This window comes from Haemaphysalis longicornis, unplaced genomic scaffold (genome assembly GCF_048455015.1).
Source record: "Haemaphysalis longicornis isolate Haplotype H1 unplaced genomic scaffold, Haemaphysalis longicornis Haplotype H1 scaffold_4, whole genome shotgun sequence".
In the NCBI taxonomy this organism is placed as follows: Eukaryota; Metazoa; Arthropoda; class Arachnida; order Ixodida; family Ixodidae; genus Haemaphysalis; species Haemaphysalis longicornis.
In genome coordinates this window covers 111662037-111687778 of record NW_027526361.1, presented here as the reverse complement: position 1 = coordinate 111687778, position 25742 = coordinate 111662037, and the positions used below count along the sequence as shown (strand labels likewise).

At 47.7% G+C, this 25742-nt stretch overlaps 1 protein-coding gene across 1 annotated transcript in view; it reads right to left on the bottom strand.

Moving 5' to 3' along the window:
• LOC144180497 (uncharacterized) overlaps positions 1-17488 on the bottom strand; it is an 83060-nt gene extending 65572 nt beyond the window's left edge. The window contains exon 1 of the mRNA XM_077708830.1: positions 16689-17488. Coding sequence (XP_077564956.1) covers positions 16689-16752 — 64 coding nt within the window. The 5' untranslated portion in view covers positions 16753-17488. The remainder of the gene's footprint in view (positions 1-16688) is intronic.
• Positions 17489-25742: the final 8254 nt, after the last annotated feature.

Genomic DNA, 25742 nt, shown 5'->3' with positions numbered 1-25742 from the left:
CCAGTTACAACGAGGGACGCCGCTGCCGTGAAAACACAGGAGCGGGCGCTTAAGTGCTGAGCAGTAAAATTTACGCCAGGCGTCTCGCGGATGCTCTAATAGCGCTTTTCATTGGGCGAACAAGAGCACCACTAACTGCACTCAAAGTGCTCTCTCGAGGTCTGGCGTCTTCCAGTGGTCGGGCAGGAGCAGGGGCGTTGTGTTTCATTGGTCGAGGAGGAGCACTTTTTTGGCGCCGAGAACAGCCGAGAGCAGTTCTCGGTACTCCGTCGCCAATGGCGGAGTAACAGGGAACGCCGAGGAAGTCACACGACCTCTTTTACAATTCTTCTGGTTTTATCCCCGGGGTGGCGGAGGAAAAATGGCGGACTCTAGCAGCCACGATAGTCGTTCAGTGCGTACGGCAGCAGCTAAGCGCCGCCGTCTGGACGAGGAATCGCTACTACTTTAACACTCGTCGCCTACTTTATCATTCGTCGCCGTGAGGAAGGCAGACTCAAAACCACCGGCACGTATCTGACAAAACTGGCGCGGACGGAATAACTGCGTGCGGACAACGCGAGCGCGCGAAATGCTTCGGTAAGCAAGCGCGGGAAAAGTTTGGTCACATGACCCTTGACATCACGCCCTCACTCTCTTTTCTCTGCTTCTGGAGCAGCGCGAATGTTTCATTCGCGGAACGAAAGCACACGTACCCGTTACTCCCGTGTGCTGCTCTGGCTGCTCGCTGCACTTGCTCCTGTTCGCCCAATGGAATTCGCCATAAGTCACTCTTCATGTAGCAGCCAGTGCTAAACACATGTCCACTGACAACATCCCACCGAAAACTAGAAGGCAGGCTTGGCTCCACGGAAAAATGATTCGTCGCTCTTGACCACTAAAAGCCGCTACATGCCTGCAAGATGAGCCTCGAATGCTGTGCACGATAACTGAAGGTAGGCTTTCGGCCGTTAGTGGCTTTACACAATATATGAAGGTGTTGGGGTGTTGTCCATCAACTACTGACAGGGCTTTTTTATGAAGTTTGGCGTGACTATAAACAGACTTTCAAAACGTGCTCTTATTTTATGTGGATACTCAGTCGTGTGCTTATTGTAGCAGCCCGGCGCATTCGGGGATAACATGTGAGTGAGTGAGTGAGTGAGTGAGTGAGTGAGTGAGTGAGTGAGTGAGTGAGTGAGTGAGTGAGTGAGTGAGTGAGTGAGTGAGTGAGTGAGTGAGTGAGTGAGTGAGTGAGTGAGTGAGTGAGTGAGTGAGTGAGGGAGGGAGGGAGCGTTCGTCTGTGCATATGTGCGTGTGTGTGCTCAGATTTCGGGGGGATCTAATCAGTGCACAAGAGTGATTAAAACCTAATTTTTTGAGCACGACCGCTTAATTTAATAGTGAACTTGAGGCAAAATCAGATTTAGATCACTGTTGGCTTTAAAGGAGCCATACAGACAAGAGGCAAGTCTGTGTTTTCGTAATATTTGGAGTTTTATAGTGCCCTCAGCGCTTGTCCGGCAGTAAACGATGCTTTAATCACTGAGGAATTAATCAATCTATGTTAACGTTTTGACTTTTCCCGCCAAATTGCATGCGTCATGACGTCAGCGATAAAGTAACCAGAGCAGGTCTTCAAGGGAAAGTTAGTGCTCTGTTAGGGTTCGCGGACTTCGGGGGCTTGACCCGCCGCGGTGGCTCAGTGGCTAAGGCGTTGCGCTGCTGAGCACGAGGTCGCGGGTTCGATTCCCGGCCGCAGCGGCCACTTTTCTGATGGAGGCGAAAAGCAAAAACGCCCGTGTGTACGAGATTTCGGCACACGATAAAGATCCCCAGGTGGTCAAAATTAATCCGGAGCCCTCCACTACGGCGCGCCTCATCGCCTGCGTTGCGTCGGCGCGTTAAACCCCACAATCAATCAATCAACTTCGGGGGCTTGTTTACAGTCAGTCCGCCTAGATGGCGCTACAATGCGGCGCCGGACCGCTGACCGCCTTTGCTTTGTTTTTGATCGTATTTTCACTCTGCTTATTTTTGTTACGGTAGAAAGCAATCGTTTCGTGAAACACAGAGTACGTACGCTCGACAAACAGGGTCACGTGTGACAATGTCGCTAACGTCAATCGGCCACTGTCATGTAAGACAACCCCATAGCGCCGGACTGCTGTGCAGCTATAAAAAGCACCGTAGCGCAGTTCCAACGGCAGTACGCACTGGGACTCGTATGTTTTCGTGCGTTTTCCTAACTTCCATCGTTTACCCCACCATTCTTAATGCTATAAAATGAACATACATCACATTAAAGCGAAAATATCTCGTTCTTCATAGTTATAAGCGCCGCCTACCTTGCATTTTCTTTTTCAGGCCTCAGCCAATCAAACAGCTGTGTATATTACGTAATACGTTCTAGGGCGGGAATTAAGCTGATGAGTCGCATGGCCATACCCCTTTTTTTCTGATTGTATAGATAACTTAGCAAAATCTACGTCAAAAGGGGTGTCCGTATGATTCTAACGAGGCGATCTTTCGAATGAACCAAATTTGTGCGTTGTCTGCGTGGCCAGTTTTGGCTTTAAACTAAATAAAAGTGATGAGTACGGTGATGCCTTTAGCCTCTCACGCCGCCACGAGGCATTACAGAAACGGCAAGCTGCCTTTCCCTCAACCTCACTCTGCTTGCGGCGAAGCTACTTCTTTAGCCGGGAAAAGCCGTCAAACGTAAGGTTTGCAACCTTTCTTCCCCCATGGAGAAAAAAAGGACGAAACACAGTTCGGCGGCGCTAATCCGCGAATATTGCATGAAATCTTCCACACCTTCCACACCTTCCCTCGAAATTTTGTCGCGCTGTCACGCAAGGCAGCCACCTGCACCAGGAACCATCATATGATTCTCTCTCGAACCCCAGGAATCCTGTCCGGAAAGCGCACTTACTATCTCTTTGTTGCCCGTTTCCCTCCGGCCTCGCCTAACTCCTATGCAAGGCCTTCATTTACGGGTGTGTTGTGCCAACTCGGGCACCGTGACGCGGCGGAGGGCCGCTGCTCAGATCAAACGACGGAAGATTCGCGGGCGAAGCCGCAGGCCTGCTGCTGTAGTACCTCCATGCAACCGGGGCCGCCGCCGGAACACAGTGAGCTAACGACTCCTAAGTTCGACTCAACGCCTCCCCCCCCCCCCCGCCCCCCTCTTTTCCATGGTGTGAATTTCCCTGTGAATTCACTGCTGCTGCTACGCCGTTCTTGGGACAAAACGACCTATTGCCACAGCTACAAAACTAGATCGCTTTGCCGGCTCCGCAGCAGCGAATTAGCAGGAATTCCAACCATGCCGAACGGGCTTTACGCATAAATGTAAACATTGTTGCCAGTGACGCTTTGTTGCCCTGACCGAAATATATTCTCGCTTTTTCCACCACAACTGTACGTTTTGACGTATTTTTTTGTGTGGCTAATTTTGGTGCCATTGTCCTCAGTACGCGACGGTTGAAAAGCTGCCCCTACGCAATGTGTGGGCATAAACGACAAAGATGGTTAGATTTTTGCCTAATGGTCATGTGTGTGCAAAAATGAAAAGAAAAGTATTCTTGCATGACAAGACGACAATAAAATACGAAATCCATCTACAAGTTGTTTGTTTTGTATTATTCACGCTTTTAACGTCTGCTCCGTGCTTTGTTAGTTTTAGATGAACGAATACTTTACTCCCATGCTTGTTGCTTCCGTGTTTGCTAAGCATACATGTTTATCTGTTAGGCATTTCCATGTTTCTTTAAGTGCAATTTCTGTTTACATAAACAAAACAGAAAATTGCAAGCAGTGATAGCGATTGTGCTACAAGTATCAGAACACCTGAGTAATATTATTGGTAAATCTTTTGTTTTCCTTTTTCTTGAAAGTTATGTTATGATTTTTTTAGATATAAATTTCTGTTCCTAGTTTTAGGTAATAGTTATTTACATTGTTACCTAAGAGTTGCATATTTATTACATATATTTTTAATACCTTGAAAAATCATATGAAAAACGTCGAGGTGCAATCCCAGCCCCCCCCCCCCCCTCCCCCCTTCCCCGCAGCAAAATGTCTGGCTGCGCCCCTGAATCCAGGGAACTCTAGCCAATGACTGAGGTAAGTTGGAAGGAGACGAGTAGAAGGTATCACCTTCTCCTTGGTCCTTTTCTTTCTAATTCCCTATTCACGCACAATAAAGTTGCTACCACCACCACGCGTACGCGCCCTTTTCGGTGCATAGCACTTTAGGGGCTCGCCTTGTCGTCGTAGCTTGCTCGGTGGACCCAAGTAGAACCACACGGCGTTCCGTCGTCACGGTGTAACCCGGAGGCTTCGAAAGTCAAGCGGTTTATATAGTCATAAGCGTTCGAAACTCGTAAACGACTGGCGCTTGTCACACATTTCCCCGTTGTTCAGCGCAAAGAAAACTGTAGGTACATTTGAAGCAAAATATACGTAATTAACCGGCAGCGCCCGAGGTCGTTTAGTTAGGAACGCACGTCGGGTTGGTTATTACGACAGTAAGCAAGAAAAGTGGAAGTGCAACGCCGGCACGCACATGCGGGAGGAAAACCGTGCACAAAAAGAACAGAACTCACGCTGGCTCAGTTTCACGTACTGGGCGCGCGAGCACTGCCGTGGCGGGAAATTTGAAATGCATTGGGTGGCAGCACTGAGAGGATAACGGCGCTACAGCCTATTACAGCGAATCACTGCTCTGCAGTTCCGACAGCTTTCCCATTGTGTGGAATGACTTTAATTTGTTTGTGTGTGACTACTTTTGGCGCAATTATCGTCAGTACGCGACGGTTCAGAAGCTGCTCCTATGCCATGTATTGGTATAAACGACAGAGGTGGTAAGATTTTTGCTTAACCGTCGCATGTGTGCAAAAAGGAAAAAAAAATATTGGATGACAGAGCGACAATAAAATAAAACATCCAAACATAAGCTGTTCCTTTCTCTGTACTTTTCACGTTTATAACGTCCGCTGCGTGCTTCGTAAGATTTAGATGAATTAGTTCGTTAGTCCCATCCTTTTTACTTCCATGTTTGTGAAGCAAAATCGTTTAAATTCGTTCGACATTTCCAAATTTCTTTAAGCGCTATTTCTTTTTTTTAATAGACAATACCGAAAATTGCAAGCAGTGATAGCGATTTCGCTAGGAGGTGGAGCTGCAATCCCAGCCTCCCTAGCAGCGATATTACTGGCTCCGCCTCTGAATTCAGGGACCTCTGGCCAACTACTGAGGAAAGTTGAAAGAAGACGATATGAAAAGACCACCTTCTCCTTGGCCCTTTTCCTCCTAATTCCCTATGCGCGCACAATGAAGTTGCTACCACCACCACCCGTACCCGCCTTTTTTTTAAATACTATAGCTGCGGTGCCTCGCAATTAAGGTGACAAGCGCCGAGGGAAGATAGCACCTTTCTTATTGGCAGGCACGTTGCGACACAACAGATATGGCCAAGAAGAACGACAATAAAAGTTAAAAATAAACACTGCGAGAGAAAACGACGGCAAAGCTTTCTCATCAACTCAGCTTTTCCCGTTCTAAATCACTGTGAGGATAAATTTCTTATAACGGCCAGCTCAGATGTCTTCTATACGTTGTTGGTATTAAAGCCGAGCTTGGTTTTTCATTTTCAGTTTGATCACGAACAGAGTGGTTGAAATATGAGCTGTCACGTCTCGAGGCCGCAGCAACGCGCACAAAATTGAAAACGCAAGACACTGTCGATTAGAGTTGTCTGCTTTCGGAACACTCTTTTCCTCTTCTCCCTCGCCCTAGAGGACCTAATTATTCCCGCGTTCGTAAATTGCAAGACACACGTAAAAACGAATGGCAGAGTTTTCTTATCTCGGATATGAAGTGTACGGAAAGAAAACGAAACGAAAAAAAAAAACTAAGCTTTTGCGAAGTTACGTTGCAAACCCAAGTCAGCCTAAAAGAACGACCCAAGCTGGAGGCAGTCATCAGGAACAGACTGACACCGAGATCCATAATATGGTTTTAGCCCACTTCACGCAATCGGCTTAAAACAGCTCCTCACAAGGCTCATAAAAAAGTCAAGGAACCAAATCTTCCCGCCTCTCGCCTCCATTACCATTTTGTTTCTTCGGTCTTTTTTATTCCTGTCATTTATTTCGGACGACCCTAATGAACTGTTCGCTTAAAGGAGCCATGAAGGGAAAAGACAACTTCTTTTAATTTGAAAGAACTAGGATTCAGTATCTCACTCAGCTCCATTAAAGCCACAAAATATGATTTTTAACGAAAAAAACCAAGAAATATTTAAAAGTTTTCACATTTTGCGCCACAGTGACGTGTATGAACAAGAATGACGTCATAAGGGCCAACAATAAAACATAATTTTCAGTGAGTTAACTGCACGTTAGCTTTCAAGTGATGCGGTCAAACTGAACTAGAGGCCCTATTACAGACGTTCAGTCATGTGTCGTCGCGACAGGTCAGTTAGGCGGCCGCCAATCGCACAAACAAGGTTCAGTGACGTCATCGAAAAGTTGCGGGAAATTGACTAGGGGGTCGCGACTGCTTCAAACGTTTTCTTTAATATCTCCGTTATTTGTTCGAAGATTGCGATGATATTGGTATCATTATTAATGGGACTAAGCAGTCCTTCTAATAAATCCAACTTGCATTTTGTGGCTCCTTTAATAAAGCATCAGTATTAACGGATTAATCATCCGTTTACATTTTGTGTGTTTCTAGTTGTACAAGTAAATTAGTCCTCACAAAGTACGTTCACAGTTTGAGTGAGCTGCCTTTGGAGAACATGTTTATTTGGTATAGTTTCTACCTACTGCGTGGTTCCTTGACTCGAAACTATGGAAACTCTAGTTGCACCGCCAGCGATACCTTCCAAATATACAGATTGGTAGAGCGCCCTACAGGAATGCAGAAAAGGTATTTCGGATGGTTTGGAGGCGTCTTTCGATGACCGATATATTTGATGACCACCTGGAGATATTTTGACCACCTGGGGATATTTACGTGCGCCAAAATCTCGAACACACGGGCGTTCTTGCTTATCGCCTCCATCAGAAAAGCGGCCGCCGCGGCCGGGAATCGAACCCGTGTCCTCGTGCTCAGCAGCACAACCCCTTGGCCATTTACCCACCACGATGGTTAAGGGCGTAATTGGAGCGCTCGGAGAACGTCGATGGAAAAAGAGAGGAAAATATTTTGATCCATTTGCTAAGTTATCTGATTGATGACTGATTGATTGTAGGGTTTAATGCGCCGACGCAACGCAGGAGATGAGGCGCGCCGTACTGGAGGGCTCCAGATTAATCTTGACCACCTGGGCATTTTTAACGTGCGCCGAAATCTCGTACACACGGGCGTTTTCGTTTTTCGCCTCCATCAGAAAAGCGGCCGCCGCGGCCGGGAATCGAACCCGCGTCCTCGCGCTCAGCAGCGCAACGCCATAGCCACTGAGCCACCGCGGCGGGTGGCAGGCATAGAGAAGTAAGTTTGGGCTGCGGTATCTTTGTGACCGGGGATAAATCGGTCGCAGTTGGCGCAGTACCGGCGTAATTGGAGATTAATGGGAGAGGCCTCCGCCCTGCAGTGGGCGTAGATAGCCTGGTGATGATGATGATCGTTAGACCCCCTATTCTAAGTACTGGATGTGTTTGTTGACTACCTTCTGAAACCATCTATGGTTTTGAAAAAAAGTTGAAAAAAGTCATTCAGGGTCGGCGCGACTTTCAGCGCGCCGACCATGCCGACCCGTGTATTCTGTATTCGCACGCAAGGGGACTGGGAGCTGCGTGAAGTTTTCAACTCTTCTGCAGCTACGATTACGTGGTAGGGCTTCAATAAAAGGTTCTCTGGTCGGGCGACTGAGTGTTTATGCAGGGATTATGGAACGAACTGGAAAATGCTCGTATAGGTTGTTTATGCCCCTACCAGTTTTGTTTCGCTGCCTATCCGGTAAGAAAGCCCAAAAACTAATGTCGTCTTTAATTCCTTCCTTCTACGTCCTTTTTAATCCCATCTTTGCCATCCTTTCAATGAGTTTTGCCTAGCTTAGCTCCGTCTTTACAATCCTTTTTTCGTGGGGTTTGCAATAATTTTTTGGAACCGGTTGAAAAAAAAAAAATCACTGCCTACCGGACAGCAGTCGCACTCAGGCTTGTCAAGCTCGAGAATCGGGGCAATTTGCTCAGAACACAGCGAGCCGTTTGTCGCTGAACCCTGAGAAGAATTAAGTGTTTTTGCAGTTTTCCCGTCCTGCTTGTCGATTTTTAACTCTTTCTCTGCCGGCTTCCTCCTTGCCGCGCCATTTGAGAACACACTATTCCTCTGCGTGTGTCTCTTCTTGCGTAGCCCCATTAATTTTCTTTTAGATCTTTTTTTTCCTCTTACTCCTCCTCCTTTACGTGGGCCCGCAGTCCGCACAAGGGTGACATGTGGTAAGCGTGATAATTCTTTCTCTGATGTTTTTTAAGCGGCCTGTCGAAGAACCGGAGAAAGGGAGAAAAGAAGTCAGAAATGTGCCTTTGATTGTTCACGTTGTGGTTGCTCTCACCGTTCTTAGAAAGGATTGGCAAGCACGACTATCATTTAAGCTTTGCGGAGCAGTTCGACGAAAATATAACGACCTGTCATCTCTATAGCTTAAACTTTGTTTCATGTGCATTGGGAAGAACAACACTGTGTGTTAAAACAAATTTCGCATTTGTGTCAGCACATGACGTCACAATGTATCCAACTGCACCTCCTCCAGAAAGTTGAGGCAGGCATCTTTTCACTTCGGGTATGTAAAGCAGTGGGAAAATTTGCCCTCTTGAAGAAAAAAAAAATGAACCGCTCCCCACCCGTTTCTTTCTGATGTTTCCAAGCAAATAGGATAAAACGTGGTGAATCGGAACAAAATAAGTCGGAATATTACAGCGTTATTATTGAAAATCACGCAGGCCAAGATGTTTTGCAAAACAAGAATAACAAAGCACGTTTGAAAATGTGGTATGGATTTCGTCAATCCTTGTACTTCATTTGTTCCTACTCTAAAGCTCTGGCCTTGCGCTCAGTGCACGAGACCACATTGTTTGCTGGAGGAACAAAAAACTTCCAAGAAAAAAGTGTCTTAGCGCCGCCTGTATTGAACTCCACCGTGTTCCTAGATTTGTCGTGTTTGCTCCTTCCGTTTTTTAGGAGCCATGCCCCCTAGGGGCTCGGGCTGTCGACGTCTTATGTCGTCGTGCTCTCATGCCGTCGTAGTATCATGTAGTCATGGTACTAACAAATCGGGACGCTCGGTTTCCAATGCCTCGCACTACAACGCTTCATCTCCGTGGGAAAAACACGTACAGCCAGTAAAACGCTTGTCTATAACAGCGATTTCAACTTCAACCAGCTACATCCGAAAACTGCCGAAACATACTCGTTCCAAACATATCGGAGGCAAAAGCGAAGGGCTAAGACTTCAGAATTCCGCGGTAGTTTTATTCAAATCCCGCTCCGGCGGGGCAGAATAGGGCTGAGAGTACGAACGCTGTGTTATAGACAAGCCTTTTACCGGCTGTATTAAAGAACACACGGTAACACTCATTTTCTAATTCGTCACGCTAGAACGCTTCATGCAGAGACACGAGACTGACAGGAGAGCTGTATACCTCAACCCCCGCCGGTTTCATCTCCCTGGGCAAAAACGCCAAGGCGCCCAGGATACACTTACACACTGTATGCATCGCCCTTCTCCAGGTTTCAAGTTAGCGGAGGTGGCTCGGGATTATTTTTTCTTCCGGAGGGCAGGTGCCAAACATGTTTTAACTGTAATATGCTCTTGTTGGATGCGTTCGCAAAATGCTTGTTTTTCCTGCTTTTAGTGGAACCTCTCAGAATCTTTGTTCGCCGCTGCCAGCATGCATGCGCCCGTAGGAAAGAACAACTTAAAAACAAATGAAGGTAGCCGCAATTCCGTTTGAGAGCACGCTACGTGAAGAATTCTTGGTCTCGCGCTAGCCTAACGCCAGGAGTCATGGATCAGAGGAGGCGTCGCAAGATAACTGAAGCCCGTCGCAGGCCCCACGTATCCGGCCGCTGTGGCTGCGTTTCTGATGGAGGCGAAAAGCGAAAACGCCTGTGTGTCGGGATTTAGGCGCACGTTAAGGATCCTCACGTGGTCAAACTTACTCCGGAGCCCTGCTCTATGGAGCGCCTCATAGCTTAGCTTAGGCCCATTAAACCCCGCAATCAATCAATCAATCAATCAATCAATCAATCAATCAATCAATCAATCAATCAATCAATCAATCAATCAATCAATCAATCAATCGATCAATCAATCAATCAATCAATCAATCAATCAATCAATCAATCAATCAATCAATCAATCAATCAATCAATCAATCAATCAATCAGACGCTGCACAAGGTCCCTAATGGTCCACCGCCAATGGACTGCCCCATTCGGGGCCACTTCAGCCGTACGCTGCTGTTCGCTCATCTCCTGAACTCTGCTCCAAAAATGTCGCCCCCTTATAAGGTAACTGGGCGGCTCTTCCTGAGAGCATGGTGTTACGCGGTCGCTCCGGTATGTGGGCGCGAGCCTCACGCCTGTCGGGAACATAAGGGCGTCCAGCAGACTACTCGGAGCTCATCCAACTGGGCCTGGTGAACATAGTAGTTGGGAGGAGAATTTTGGAAGGGATGAGGCTCCTAGAGGAACGTTTGTGACCGCTTTGTGTTTAGGATCTGAACTCATTTCACCCCCGCCCTTCCACCCCTCGCCTACATCTCATCCCTCATCTACCCCATTTCCTCCCCCCCCTTCTTCTATACATCTTTCCCGTATCCTCTTTCGTAGTCTCTCCCACCAGCCCTTCTCTCCCTCCACCGTACTTATTTCGAAGGCTAGGTGACCCTTTCCCCTCCATACTCTCTTCAATGTCTGCCTCCAACCTTCTGCTCCACCCCCTCCCCCCCCCACTCTCATAAAACGTACCTTTAACAGCTTGTTTTCGGTAGGGGCTGCGACAGAAACGAAAGGGAGCCACCGACATCGAAGACTGCATAATATTCTTCACACACTCGCACGCTACGTGTCGCCAGCTCATTCATACCCATCCACTCATTCATACCCATATTACTCATACTCATTCATACCCATCAGCTCATTCATACCCATAATAAAAACAATGATGCAACTTTCGATGAGACGAGCACGAAACAAGCACACACCCGGTAGACGCGTACATGGATATACAGAAGCCGACTAGGCGAGGCGAAAAGATGGCTGCTTAGGACACAGTTCTCCCTATATAGTGTAAATATAGTGACTTTTTATCCACCATTGACCCCTCCCTTGCATCCCTGGACGTTCTTCCACATGACCTTATTGCTAAAACAACGTTTCAGAAACCTCCGAATGGCAGAATGTTCAGGGAGTGCTTAGGCCGTCGTGCTTTACACCAAGCCACTTTAAAGTTGTCGTCAATACAACACGCATGTATTAGTGGGAAGGTGTCATACTCACATACGAGCATAGGAGCCGTACGAGCAGTCTGATATCAAAGTATAAAGGCCTTACGGCCGTTTGATGAGTACCCCGTACGACCCCGTCCATCGAGAATAAGCGCTATGAACGAATCCTTTGAAGTCAGCTTTGCAACTCAACACAAATGCTTTTCTCAGATTACAGTTTTAAGGACTGCGGTCTTTATAATAAATAAATATATACATAACCCAATTCAGCTCTTAAAAGCGCGACACACCAAACCACCCACCCCAAGGAAGGTTTTCTTTTTTACTTAACAAATGTGCACTCCTTGAAAGACGTTTTTATCTTTTTATTATTATTATTAGACAGCAAAACACGAGAGGATGGCGGTTTTTTAAAGCGAACCTTTCAGTCTCTCACTAATGCTGTGCGTAAGGACAAACGCACTTCAGGAAAGCCAACTTTCTCAGATGATCATGGTGATCGTGGGTGAAGTGTTGAAATATTAAAACGCTTCCCTGTGAACCTTGCAGACAGCTTCGTTAGGCCTCCTCCGCTGACGGTTTATGTGCAGCAGAGGGAGGAGGGAAGGGAGGAAGGCGGGGGTGAGACGGCGCTACAAATATGGGCCTAACGTCATGCTCTCAGTCTCAAGTGAACGACGACAGCTGTTACCCACAGCGCGACGTACGGTGAGTATGTCGCTTCACTACATGCCGCGAGGCTGTTCCTCGCAGAACGTTAGGTCTAACGTTGCATCATCTACATTCTTTTGTATATATAGAAACTGCCAAATTTCTGTACAAATATCCATTAAAAACGCAGCCTTATTCGAAGTTTGGAGGAACCTCCTTAGCATGTGGGTGTTCGCGAGACCGTTGCCGCAAGATCAGACAACACCCGTACTCCTGGAAAAGCAAATCCCCGGTTTGTTCAGCCAAAAAAAAAAAAGAATGAAACCTACCTGAGACATATGAACTACCAGATTTCTTGATGAAGTTTCTTTAAGTTTTTGCAACTTTAATTCCGGTAAAACAATCGCACCAGGTCCCGCTTTCTACAGCCGGCGTAGACTTCGCTCCCGTGGTTGTGTCTCCTCAAAAATCAGGCCGTTTTCCCCTGCTGAATCGCTCACTTTTTGGCGTCAGCTGTCAGATATAGCGGCTGCCGGAACTTAGGATTCTTTTCCAAATGAAGCCCAACACTATCTTCTGCTCCCAATTTTCGCTTGAATTTACGGGTTATGAGCAGAAGAATCCCTTTCAGAATAATTTAAAAAACTGAAACAACAGTTGTGTGAGGACGTGCACCATTGTCCACAGGATAATAAAAAAAAACGCTAAGCGAAAAGACACCTCCAAATAACCCGAACCAGAGTGCAAGAGAAAAAAAAACGTTGACGTAGCCGGTGCTCAACTTCCTCGCCCGGAATGCGGCCACTCGCTTCGCAGGAGCCGACCCGAGAGAGCGCTCTTTGTTAGAGACGGGTGAATAATTGGAAAACGCGGAGCACGGAAGCAACACGAGGAGGGGGAAGTTGAGGGAAACGATGAAGCGAAGATGCACCGCGCTTCAGCGCTTAACTTCTAAGTGAAAGGCTCTTCGCCCTTTCCAAGTGCTCGCGCGACCTAGCGACTCATCTTTAACGCTTCTCCAATCACACGCGCTCGCCGAAAAATAAAATGCAATTATGCGAACGCGGGATGGTGCGGAAGCGCCTTGCTGTGTTTTGGTCGCTCGAATTCCCCCAGCTACGAAGAATCGAGCTTCCTGCTTGGAGAAGCGGCTCAAAACTGTGGGTCTGATGGAGCTGCAACGAAAGAGCTCCTCCTTTGTGGAGAGACGCCGCGAAGACGCAACGCCCGTGGCCGCTTTAATGTCGGGCTAGGAAGAAGGCCAAAGTTCTCGCTTAACTCGCTAGTGTGTGTGTGTCATGGCTTTCTTGCTGCGTTTCATTCGCTGGCAGGTAACGTACCGACTGCATAAAAACACACTTTATCGCTTTCTCTCTCTCTTGGTTTTTCTTTCTTTCTCTGGCTTTGTTTCGTCCTTCATACGATGAGATTTTTAGTTAAAAAATTTAGACACCTAAACCTCCTTGTGGTGTTGTGAATGCGGATTTACTGGGGTTGACTTGTGGAACGAATATGCGGTATTGTGAATGTTAGCCGCCCAATCTTGCGCCTCGTTTTTGTATACATGGTTCGAAATTCATCACCGTATATATCGGCCAATAAAATTTGTGGAACCAGTTTCATGTACAGCGCATCGCTTTTATTCCGTGTTCAAACAATGTCCAAGTCATACGTCATGTTCTGTAAGTTGATTCTTGATTTCCCTTTTGAATTTTGTACCGCATGACTGCTTCGTATATGCCCCATTGCAGAAAAACTGATCGGATAACAAGCAAAATGTTTAAATTCATTTTAATGTAACGTACGTCTCCACTTCTTGATGAATATTAATTATTAGAAATGACGCGCACAAAGAAGGCGTTCCCGTAAGAGCGGATGCGCCCTTACAAGAATGTACGTCAATTCAGCTTGAAAACATTCCACAATCATTTCCAAAAGCAAGCCGTTGGTGTGTGTTTTAGTGTTAACATGCTTTCAATTACATGACTTTATTTATTTTAAAAAATCAACTCAAGAGGGCGAAGGGCGCCAAGGAATGTAGTAATTGATAAACAAAACAATCGGGATGACGCTGCTGAAACAATGGACAACAAAATATGATAATTTGCTGATGACTGTTGGCGCATGCGTGCAACACTCACAGCACGCAAGCAAATTCCCTTAACACTTTCCTGACATTTCTTCGTGCCAAAATACAGACAAATTCCCGTGAGTTTAAGTTTCGGCAGTCATGGGTGTGGCGGTTAAATTTTCTCTCTTTCAGCGTTTATCCGTGTCTGGTATTAAAATCACTGACCAATCAGTGTTGAGGTCATCAGGCAATCGCTGTTAAAATTTTAAGGTCTCAAATCTTGTGGAAAGTGCGAACGCGACCGGCGAAAGTGACATTAAGGGCATGTAGAGGTCGGTGGTCGAGTGCACGGCATGGCAAGTGAATATCGGCGTTGCATAAGAACGCTTAAAATTACCGCACAAACCATACAAATACCATACAAATAACATACAAGTAAATTTATAATAAATTTAATATGCATCTAAATACCAAAAGCCCACGTAAGGTTCTTGGGGCTCAACATTTTTTGCGCCTCAGTATAAGCCAGAAGGCTCTTTATGGAATAACCAAGTTGATGCATATGAAAGCACGCGTTCAGAAAGATATTCTTCCGTTTTCTAGCTGCTTTAACTCAGCAGGTTTATTTGTTGCTTATATATCTAATTCCTCATCCCAGCCAGTTAGGCCACCCCTGCGGGCGAAAAGTAAACTCGTTCTTTTGGTTTTGACTTCAAGCTAATATTACCGCACTTTTACTCAAACGAATAAAGAAGTTGAAGAAAATCGTGTTCGCGTGTCATAGCGGCAACGCAACGCAACACCCACCCCCCAATGCAGGCTGCAGATGCCAGCACACACCCCGTACGTGTGCAGTATTCAGCTTCTCTTGCACCTTCATCATACGCTGGTCGCCTTGCCAATGCAAAAGAACGTCTACGGCGCACCGCGCGCGCTCTAATAACCCCCGCGGGTTGCCGCGCTAAGGTGAGGTCCTGCTCCAACGTCTTCGCCTGGGGGTCGTCCTTACGCCGGCTGTGACGAGGTCCTGGCCACCTCAGTACCATGCCCCGTTTGACTCCGCGTTTTCTTTGGCCCCGCTCCTTTTGACCAGGCTACAGCAGAGCACCTGGTGTGGAGTCGCCCTGCCCTGCAAACCCTACGCGTTGTGCACATGGTCCGCGCTCCGGACGTCCGACAGAATTCATGGCGTGGCTACAAGGTCCACATAATGCCCCCCTGCTCCCAATCCTTCGGGAATCCCGAGTGTATACCTGTACATTTACTTTTCCCTTATGCTGAACTGCAAACAATCGCCATAAACAAAAAGCTTTATTTCAGAGCTCAACATTCGTGAAGATTTATTGCCCACGATTGTATTGCTGTATTAAGGACTTCTGACCTTCATGGAATCAATATTGCCCTCAAATTTCTCAGGCATAAAAGAAAGCGTGGCGTGCGGGCTCTCTAAACTGCAACTGTACCCTCCAGAATGTAACGGCCGGTCTGTGCGGTTATTAGCGGCCACTGGGGATAATTCATTGAAATGGCCGTCCACATCCCGCAGTAATTAATGTGGGACTCGGAGCTCATTAGCGCAAGCCCGAGCCAGCATATTCGCCGCCGTCCGGCGGCTGACTTACAAGCCGCGTTTCAATAAGGATTTGGAGCGCGCTCATCAGTATTCCGGGAAAACGAATAGGAGCCTCCATCGATTGGGTCTCCCTAATTCCGTCCAAATATTCAAGGAGAAAAAAAAAATCTTAACGAACGCTTTGTCCCCTCGGAACAGCAAGCGCTGTCCAACCTCTGCACTGACGCTGGGACGTTCCATTTAAGTCCAAGCTCATTATGCTTTCGTTATTATTATTTTTTCAAAACCCTGACTGCGTTTTACAGAAAGCGTAGCGGAAGCGTGAGTTCATGTGATGCCTTACGTGTTAAGTGCTATACGTACAAAATATACATAAGACACAGGTTCCCTTCACGCGGCTTCCGCCGCAGCGGCTTAAGAAAAAAAAAAAAACATTGACTCTTAGTGCAATACAGAGCGCGACAACCACCGATTATTTAGACTTTCTGGGGTGGAAAAATGTCGGTATCCAATGGTGCTTGGTTTGTTGGCTTACTGATTTTCTGTAGAATATGCATTCTAGCTCAGTATGACCAAGAACGCAGATTAGTATTCGTGGCGTTACACGACCTACGTCTCGTGCCCGGCGCTCAAAAAGAAGCGCACATAGAAACATCATGTCCTAATGCACCAAACCTTACACTACCTTATATAACAAAACCATTGTTTCGTCCACATTATTTCCTAAATACTTATGACTGTATCATGCCATTTTGACCGAGTCTGTAACTACACGTCTTTCGTGGTGGGGAAACCACTTTGTTTACTCACTAAGATTCTTGACAATTTTCGCACGGTTTAGTCACCTGAACCACTAACCAGCTGGAAGTTCTCAATGGGAAGATCCATAACCCATGGCACCTCTTAACGCAGAATGCGTTCCCTGACTGAAAAATGCTCAAATGCTTACCTTGGAGCGAGAGACAGCCGACGTACCAGAAGAGTAGCCACCACATCGTCCTTGAGACCGACATAATCCTTCGGGTTCAGCGGCGGTCCTCCGTAGAGTCTGTACACGCTTTAGCGTACGGGCGTCACTCTTTTAAGAACCTGTAAGCCCCATGCCAATGAAGGCACCTGGATAACTGCGGCGCCTACCAGCAGGCAAGTCGTCGACGCACCAACACAGTTCCAAAGGTATCCTGTCGAAGCATTGATGCACTTCCCTTGTTATCCACACGCAACTTCCTTAGTCCGAAAAATGCCGAAAAAGCAAACTGAAAGGGCATAAAAATATTATCTGGTGAAGTAAGAGGCGACACACGGGTGTACAAAAGGAGACTTCAGCCAAAATGAAAAGTAAGAATAATGTTCCTTTTGCGACAGTGCAGTACTTTCACAGCTTAGCCCTGGAGTCTTGAAAGTCCTTCAGATATTGCTTGAAAGTGGTCTTAACCTGCTTTTTCTACCTCGCGAGCTTGTCGTTAATCCGCGTGCGGGCTCCAAATAAGTCCGGCGGATAACTTAGGTGAAAGCTACGCAACAGCTACTACAATCCCACCACCGCCGGCATAGCGCACGCTACTTTGCGCACCGATCGAGCTTCAGCGGAGGCAGCTCGAAGAGCAGCGAGAGCAACGCCTTCCGAGGCGCTGAAGTCATGAGCGTGAACTTCGAGGGCGACGCGCGCTCCTCTCTGTCCGTTGCGTTCCGGCCTAGTGAAGGAGCGCGCCGCGCCCCGAATCGGATACACTCGGCCGGCCGTTCACGCCGCGGGTGCCACTAGGCGACCGCCGAGCCGTTCAGAAGAGAGAGAGGGCGGGAGATGACGTCAGGAGCACCGTGGGGAGAGTGAAGAACTCGGAGCTCGCGCTGGAACCACTCCCGCCATCTATCCGAGCTCGAGCTCTTTTCCGCTACGGCGCGTATGCATGTTCTGCCTGTGGGCCGGAACGCGCACGCATGTTAGATACAACACTACCAGACGAGGGTAAATAGTTTCCCTTCAGAATGTTTTTGCCGCCTCTGTGTCGTTACGTGTTGTTACTATCTGGGAATGTTTATTTTCGATTCGCTCTACTTAAGTCGTTATATGGGTTTAGTGCGCTGTGTCTCGCTTGTGCATGAAAACCAGCTGTGCCTTATTACGACTTCTAATTTGTTTCGCTTGCACTGCATTCTACACAGTCAAAACGCCCCGAAGTATCGAAGCCAAGGCAACTGGGCAGCTAAATAGCGAAATAAAATCAAACCACTGCTCCGAGAGCACTCAGTAACCTAAATAAGCTGATGTACTGTTAAGCCGCTTATTTCTGTTTCTGTTTACTATTGCGTGAGCGCATGGCTTGTGTCGTGCAAGTGGCCACGCTCTGGGTTGCGTCCCAGCCAAATTTGGGCACAAAAAAACGTACCAGTCAAATCATTCATGCACTGCCGACAAGCGAGTTTCGCAGGAGGCCGCCGCACCCATCTGGGTCCGTTCTGTTACGCTGTCTCCTGTACACCAATACCATGCATGTTATGTGTACTACGTAACTTGTATAATTACTATATGATTCCCTGGCCGTACAATGCCCCTCCTGCATAACTCAGTTTCCTTTTAGTCAGCCAGTGAGCCACTCTGCCCTTACTCAGGCGTTACTTAGCAACGGATGCGCGCGTTGTTTCTTCTATCTGGTTTAGCACCCCTTAGCTTAGGTTGGTTTAACAGACTGGACGGTTTTTCATAAGTGACACATCTAGCGCTCTTGTTATTAAAAAACCCCAAGCATCTGAACATATATAGCAGCTGAAGTCGTAGCACTTATACCCTTTACAGAACTTACAAAAATATGCAGATCAGGTGTTACCCAGCGCTCTTTGCTTTCGTCGCACCATTTACTACTGTATTTCACTCCCACTACCTAAAAACAAACTTGCAAAGCAGCGTATTCTAATACGTATATGCATAAACGACCTGGGCGACCGTAGGAACGCACGAGCGTTTCTATTTTCAAAAGCGACAAACTCTACCCCAGTCTCCGTTAATACGAATGCGAATAAACCAAGGTTTATTAGCGACGTTAAGTTTCAATTCTTGTAAAGCAGTGAAGCGCCGCTACCCCGACCTTTCATTCTGGCGTAACCTTCTGGGAGGAAAATTGACGCCTGTGGACAACCTGCCCAGCAGGGATGGCCCATGTGTCACTAAAAATGAACATCGTTTGTTTCAAGGGAACCATCAACAAAGGCCGTTACGACAGACATTAGTTTCATCTTTTTTCCGGCTCCATCCACGCAGTCAGTTCTTTTAGCCTGTTGGCGCCGTTTCACTTTGAGGAAATGTCGAGCCGGCTTCTTTTTTTACCTCGTATGCTCTGCCCATGTCACTTTTCCTGCAGACGCGATTGGACGTGTGGTTGCCAGTTGTGCCTTCGCAGTTTTCCTCTGCGCTGTAGCAATTGTTTTGTACTTCCTTTCGGGCAGCGTTGCCTTCGTCCACTGTCACCCCACCACTCATTTTAAGTGTAGAGCACTTTAAGGGCCCGGGATGTCGTCCGTTGAATGTCGTTGGGCGTCACGCACCCAGGCTGATACCAAGACTAGTCACGAGAGGGGGCCACAGCCTCTCGGAATAGACCCGGCGATCAAAGAGCTGGCCTTTCCCGTCATGGACGCCAAACAGTTGGTATGGTTCGAGCGGCAGCGGGGGAAGACAGCGTCGAAGACAGCGACGCCGGACGCGCGATTCGTCTGTGCTGCAAGGTGAAGCAGAAGCCAAGCGTCGACGAGGACGCCGAGGTCACCATCTTCGTCAGGCAGCAGTCAAGGCTCAACAACCTCGAAGGAAGGCTAATCCTGCGGCTAAACTCCAGAAAGCTGAAGCAAGTTCTGTCAGTTACTGCTCCGCACCTCCGACAACTGTCACGTTGAGTGGAACTGCATCCATTTTTTATCACACCGGCCGTAAAAATCTCTCCTATCGTCTAAGCTGGCAATCGGACTGGTCACTTTCGGGACGTTTCAGTTTAGGTAAACACTTTACCTGCATTTTTCGGCACGACTCGGAATAATAGAGAGCTTCCTGGGCTTCCGAACACACAACAGCCAGTAGTGAAAGAATATATATATATATATATATATATATATATATATACAGAAAGATAGGTCGGCAGTCTACAACGCCAAAGGAGGCATAGGGGTGTGGTTAGGCTCATTTTTTTACTACGGTTAATGACGTTAACATTTTTTTTATATATACGGAAGAAAGAAAGAAAGAAAAAAAGAAAAACAGGCGCCCAGAGTGGGGACCGAACCCACGCCTTTCGATTAGATCTCGAATGACTTACCAATTCGGCTTGAAGCTGCATATATATATATATATATATGAGGCACTGAAGTGAGTTTTAAGCATTGCTTAAAGGGACACTGAAGTGATATGTAAACATTGCGGGATTACTAGCGCAAATTGTAGTCCGGAGTCCCCAGGCCATGTTTCGACCACTCTAGGCCCGTTTACGCGATTTTATTTGGTAGAAAAAATAATTCGAAAATGCTGTCCTCCTGTCTTTACGCTCGCCCATTTTCTGTGGCGTTTTCGTGTGACGTCAGGAGGGGATGAGCTGGCAATTGGCTGCGCCACGGCTGCGCTACTGCACGGCTCCCCGGCCGACAGAGTCAGTCGGCCCATAGTTTCGTCCGCCCGCCGCCGGCGGGTCGTCGCAATCAAGGAGGTTAAAAAAAATTGCTTGGTCGCAATTCGTTCGCTTTGCTGAAACGAAGCCAGGACACGTTTGTGAATGGACGAATGTGCCTTTCTTTACTTGGTTTGTTTGTACACTGTATCTAGCTCCAAGTCAAGGTCGCTTCACACAAGCGCTGCACAAGCGCACATGCGACGCTTCGCTGACTGGTACGCCAGTAGGAAAATATAAGGCCTCTTGAAGGCGGGAGAAGAGTCAGCGAAGTCAATATAGGTACTAAGGAAATAAAATCAACTGATATTTTTACCATACAGCGTAAAACTAGGGCGCGGGAAGCACTTTTTTTGCGCTGGGCGAACAAGCACAGCGGTCAGCAGCACGACTACGCATCTGCGAACGCTTTTCCGTCTACGAAATGCAATTGCTAGACGTGAGCTACTGTGGAAACTCGGGCGACGCTTACTGCACGATCGCAGTACAACAAATAGTCACCTAAGCTGCTTGAAATGCCAAAACTAAATAAAAGTGTAAACCGGTTATACAATATATACCCTATATTAGGAAGGTCTTTGCGTCCCGCTCCGTGGCTCGGTGGTCTGGGGCGCTGGGTATGTCACCGCAAATGTTTTGCAAGTCACGAGTTCGAATCCCCGCGGGTACGTGCTTTTTTTTTTTTTTTTGTAAGTTAACTTTTTTGTTTTCCGCCGATGTTTTCTATATTGAGTTCACCTTTTTTTGGGCCGCAACGTTCATGGCTACACGAACTAGTTCACAAAACGCGCGCAGGCTGGCACTGGCGCGCTAGCGAGTTATCGTTGGCGTGTAGCCATAAGCACCGACTGCTTGCAGGCAGTGGGCACAGGCCAGAATCAACAGACCCTTGGCCTGGTGCGAACACGCTTTTTACGATACAGGCATGAGGGAGGCAAGCTCCAAATATGGGGGAAAAGCGCATGACATTTGGGCGTCTGCGGGTACGCGGAGGGCGTTCATGCACTGCGTAGGTCTCGGCTAGTGAATGCTACGACTACAAGCCGTCCTGGGAGGCTTATCTTGTGCATTTTACAGCCGACAACATGGTAGAAGCGCGGTACGATGATTACTGAGATATTGAGAATGCCCATCCAACAACGCCATTGGTTATGTTTTATAGAACCGAAACCGAAACCGAAACTTCTGTGATTGCTAACCTTGGGCATCGTCCAATCACGGCGCCCCTCCTCCCAACGTCACAGCCTTAGTTGGTGCGGCCGCCGCAAACCGCGCATGGTAGTTTTTCTTCTTTCGTGTTTTGTAAAATAATTACCGATTTGTCAACCGGATAAACGATGAAAAGTGTGCTAATTTGAGGCAGTCTGCGCAGTGCAAGCAAAAACGGGAGCTTGACAAATTCACTTCAGTGTCGCTTTAATTTCTTCATCGCTATAAATTCTAGAATTTCAATATAATCCCCTGAGTTCCTCCGGTCGATGCGCTTTGATTTCCGCAGAAAGTATTCCGAGAATACCTCCGCACTTTTTATCACTTGCGAACGAAAAAGTGTGAATGTCCAGTTGAAAGACGCTGAATGCAGCTTCGAGTTTTGTGCTTTTAGAATGCGCGGACGGAAAGCTTAGTTGTTGACGCATTTTAATAACCGCGGCGCCAAAGCTTGCCAGACGATTAACTGAGGCCGAGTTGCATTATAGACCGGAAAAATTTTGCTTACAGCAGCTTTCAATTTTCACGTACACACATATATATTGCTGCAAGGCAAGCATGAAAAAAGGAATTGCGTACGTGTAGAACAGTTCTGCGTTCATATTAGACTTATCAGGAGGGCCAGGCACAGCAAGAAAACAAATTTTACTCTGGTGAGTTTGGTTTACAATGATTCCATGCAACTCGCAATAAAAGGGGTGAAATGGTGGCTTGTATGTTGCTAGACACGCTGTGTTTCGAGTCTAGTGTGGTGTGTTGACGCAGCGAGCAGGCATCTACAGCTACAACTCGACGACGCACCGCAGTACTTTTTCGCTTAACAGCGGTGATGGGAGAAGAGTACCACTTGTAGGACTAAACCATGCAGGTAGGCACACGCTGCAGCGCTTATGTGACTTCGAGAATGTGGTGCGGCCAGAACCCTCTTGAAACTGCGCGGGCTTGCCGCAGCGGCTGTTGACGGTCGCGGCGCCTCAGTCAGCGCCTCTCCGACCCTGCGAGAGCTTTTGTACTTGAATGTTCTTCTTGCTCCCAACGTGTCTAAGCTTATTTTTACCGTTGAATTGGTGGCTATAAATAGGCCCTCTCTCAGTTTAGGTGGTAGTGCGTCCTGGGCCTCCGCTGAGGATGTTTCTCTGCCGGTTCGAGTTGTGTTGTTGTGAGCACGCCAATGTGCTGTAGCCTGTATCATCACTGTTCTGTACTCGCCATGCACTAAACCAGTTAAGTTTAGCTTCTGACTCTTGATCGCTTAAATGAAGGCAACTCCCCTGCGAGCCGCTCGCTCACCACGCTACCTCGGCATGACGGAGGCCCGTACTCATGCCTTCGCCCATGTAACAGCTGTGACCAGGCCCCCGCGTGAAAATATTACCACCCGTAAGATGGTTTGACAGTGGTGACGCAGCAAATACGCCGTTGTCGTATCGTGAAGCGCTGGTCCCTTAAGACGACAACGAGGACAAGCTGTTTAATAGTGCTTTCCACGGGGGACGCACAAAAAAACCTTCCACCACTGCCTGTGTTGGTGTCAGCTTTTGTGGTTCTGTCACGAAGTTTACAATTTAGGGAACACCTTGGGCCTATTTACTACCCGCATCGCGCTGGTAGCATGTCCGCGAAGGAAGGCAGCAGTACACTTGAAGAAGTCCCCGTAGGACTAATTCACCACGCTGCACCAGGATGATCAACCGAAGTGGTCTAATGGGCAAATTCGGCGAATATCGTGGCCGAGCATTCAATTTTAGTGAAAAAGGGCACCTGCGTTGGGGCATTGCGCAACGCAAAACGCCTTGCTCCCCTTGCATGTTGTCCCTGCGCACATGCATTTGTTAGTCAAATTATTTGTTGGACATCGTCATTCACCGAATCCGCACGCTAGACCACTTCGATTTGTCATTCTGAAGTATTGCCGTGACGGCGCCCTGTGGGAACTTGAAGCGTAGGTGCGGAAGCGTCAAAATATTGCTCTCCGACGACGATGACTTGTCACGTGCCATCAAAATACGTTCAGAAAACGGGATTGCGATGAAAATATCGTCACTGTCGACGCCGTTGCTTTCTTCATTACGGCCGTTACATCGCGACATTCCAACGAGTTCTACCCCTGCGCTTGTTAAATCAAATTGCATGAGCATGCGAAGAGTCTAAAATCGCACTACTATCATTCCTGTTCTGATGTCCAGCTTTGTTCATTATCTTTATCGGCGCTTTAGGTAGCTTTACGTTTCTCAAGAATACAGCTTCTTTATTTTATTAAGCTGAAAATTCTGGCCAAGATTGCTCACTTTTTCCCACATGCCTTAGGTGCCGTCTATAACAGCACGGCAAATGCTTTTGTTGTTATTCAAGAGGACGACGACAAAGTTGTTTGCAATATTACTTCCACTTGCCACGCAGCGCTTGACGTTTGAAATCTCTGGCAAATGAAACCAGCGCGTGTTTCGTTATTAGAGCTGGCAGCGCCGTATAACGACGCGGCCGCCTTCTCTGTGCCTTTTCGTCCCCGTCGCATTCTCTTGTCACATCGTGCACTCGTCGGTGCGCTCTCTCGGGAACCGCTTCCGCTTGGGTTCATTTGGAAAGCGTCCAATTCCCGAGCGTTTGCCTGTACCGAGTACGCGAAATGAACAGACGCAGTGTCAGGAAGGTTTTCTGTCATTTTTAAAGCGCAGCTTTCTTTGGCTCTTCTTCGGGTATTCTGGGGGACTGCAGCTGCTGCTGCCATTCTTCGCTGGTGCGCCGTAGAATTTTATCCTACGCCAGATAATACTGGCCTCCGCGTGTTACACCCGTGTGGCCGCAAAAAACGGCTCACGGTCAGTGGAAGTTTGATAAACTACATGGGATAATAGATAGCTTTAGCGTGCCGTGTGTACCGTGTTACCGTGTGTACTGTGGGTACCGGGAACCGACTGCGCATGCGCGGGTGGGCACGGCATAGAGGGTCAACCCTCACCTGAACAAATGAGCGGGCACGGCTAGGCACGGCGAAGCGGAGGCCGCCCATCAGTGGAACTAAGCCCCCTTCCCCGATTATTTTGCACATGGTAAAACGGTAACGCGGTAAAAATGGTCAGCGAAAACTCCCTAATGCCGGCGCCCCTTTACACCACCAAATGGTCTAGCCTGAAAAGCGATAGGCGGCACAGCGTATGAGCAATCCTCAGACCCTGCGTGTATCCCGTTCTCTGTGTTGCAACAGGTGGTGTCTTCGCCAGGGAAATTAAGGCGTTCAATGTTTCTTTTTACGTCTGGTATTTCTAGACACGCTCACCACTGCTCGACGTTTCGAAAAACCCGTGATTACACCAAGCAGAATAATTTTCTAAGAAATACCACACCAGTTCATTTTAGCGTAGATACGACATAATAACAACTTCGCGTCACGTAAATTCCATGCAATGTGCAGGACTCAAAACATTTTACAGTGTTATTGTACTTGGCATTGTTGCTGATTTTTCAGAAGGGCGAACAGTGGCGAGTACGTCGTGAAATACGAGACGTAACGGCAAACGTTCAATGCCTAAATTTCCCTGCCTGGCGAAGAGGCCACCAGCGCCAAGCGCAGAGATCTTGATGCACGCAGGATTTGGGGTTACCCCGGGCGCTGTGCCGCCGGTCACTTCCATGGCCGTACTTTCGGTATCGAGAGGCCAGTGTTACGCGATTTAACATCCCCGGGGGCCCCACGAGAGCGGCTTTCCCGGCCCCGCAGGCGCGATACGTGGAGGCCAGCGTTATCTGGTGTGTAACATAAAATCCAGCGGCATACCGTGCCAGAAAAGCAGCTGCGGCACCCCGGAAAAGCGGGAGAAGAGCCAAAGAGAGGTTCGCTTTGAACCTCTGACCGACGTATCACTAAAAGCTTCGCTATAAAAGGGAGCACTGCCTTTCTTCCGCCAGTTTTTCTTCTGGGTCGTCCTACTTGTTTTGGAAGGGATTTTAAACGGATACGTGGCGCTCTAAACGTTTCCATCCTTACCATCATGTTTCACGCTTTTTGAAAGCCAGTAAACTGTGCACGCGCTGCGGGCCCTGTGAAGTGTCTGTTTTATTCTACATTTGTTCTACGGGGTTCCTCCGTGAGCTCTGCTCTAACTGCGTAAAATTTGCAAGTCCCATTTTATTGGTGGTCATGA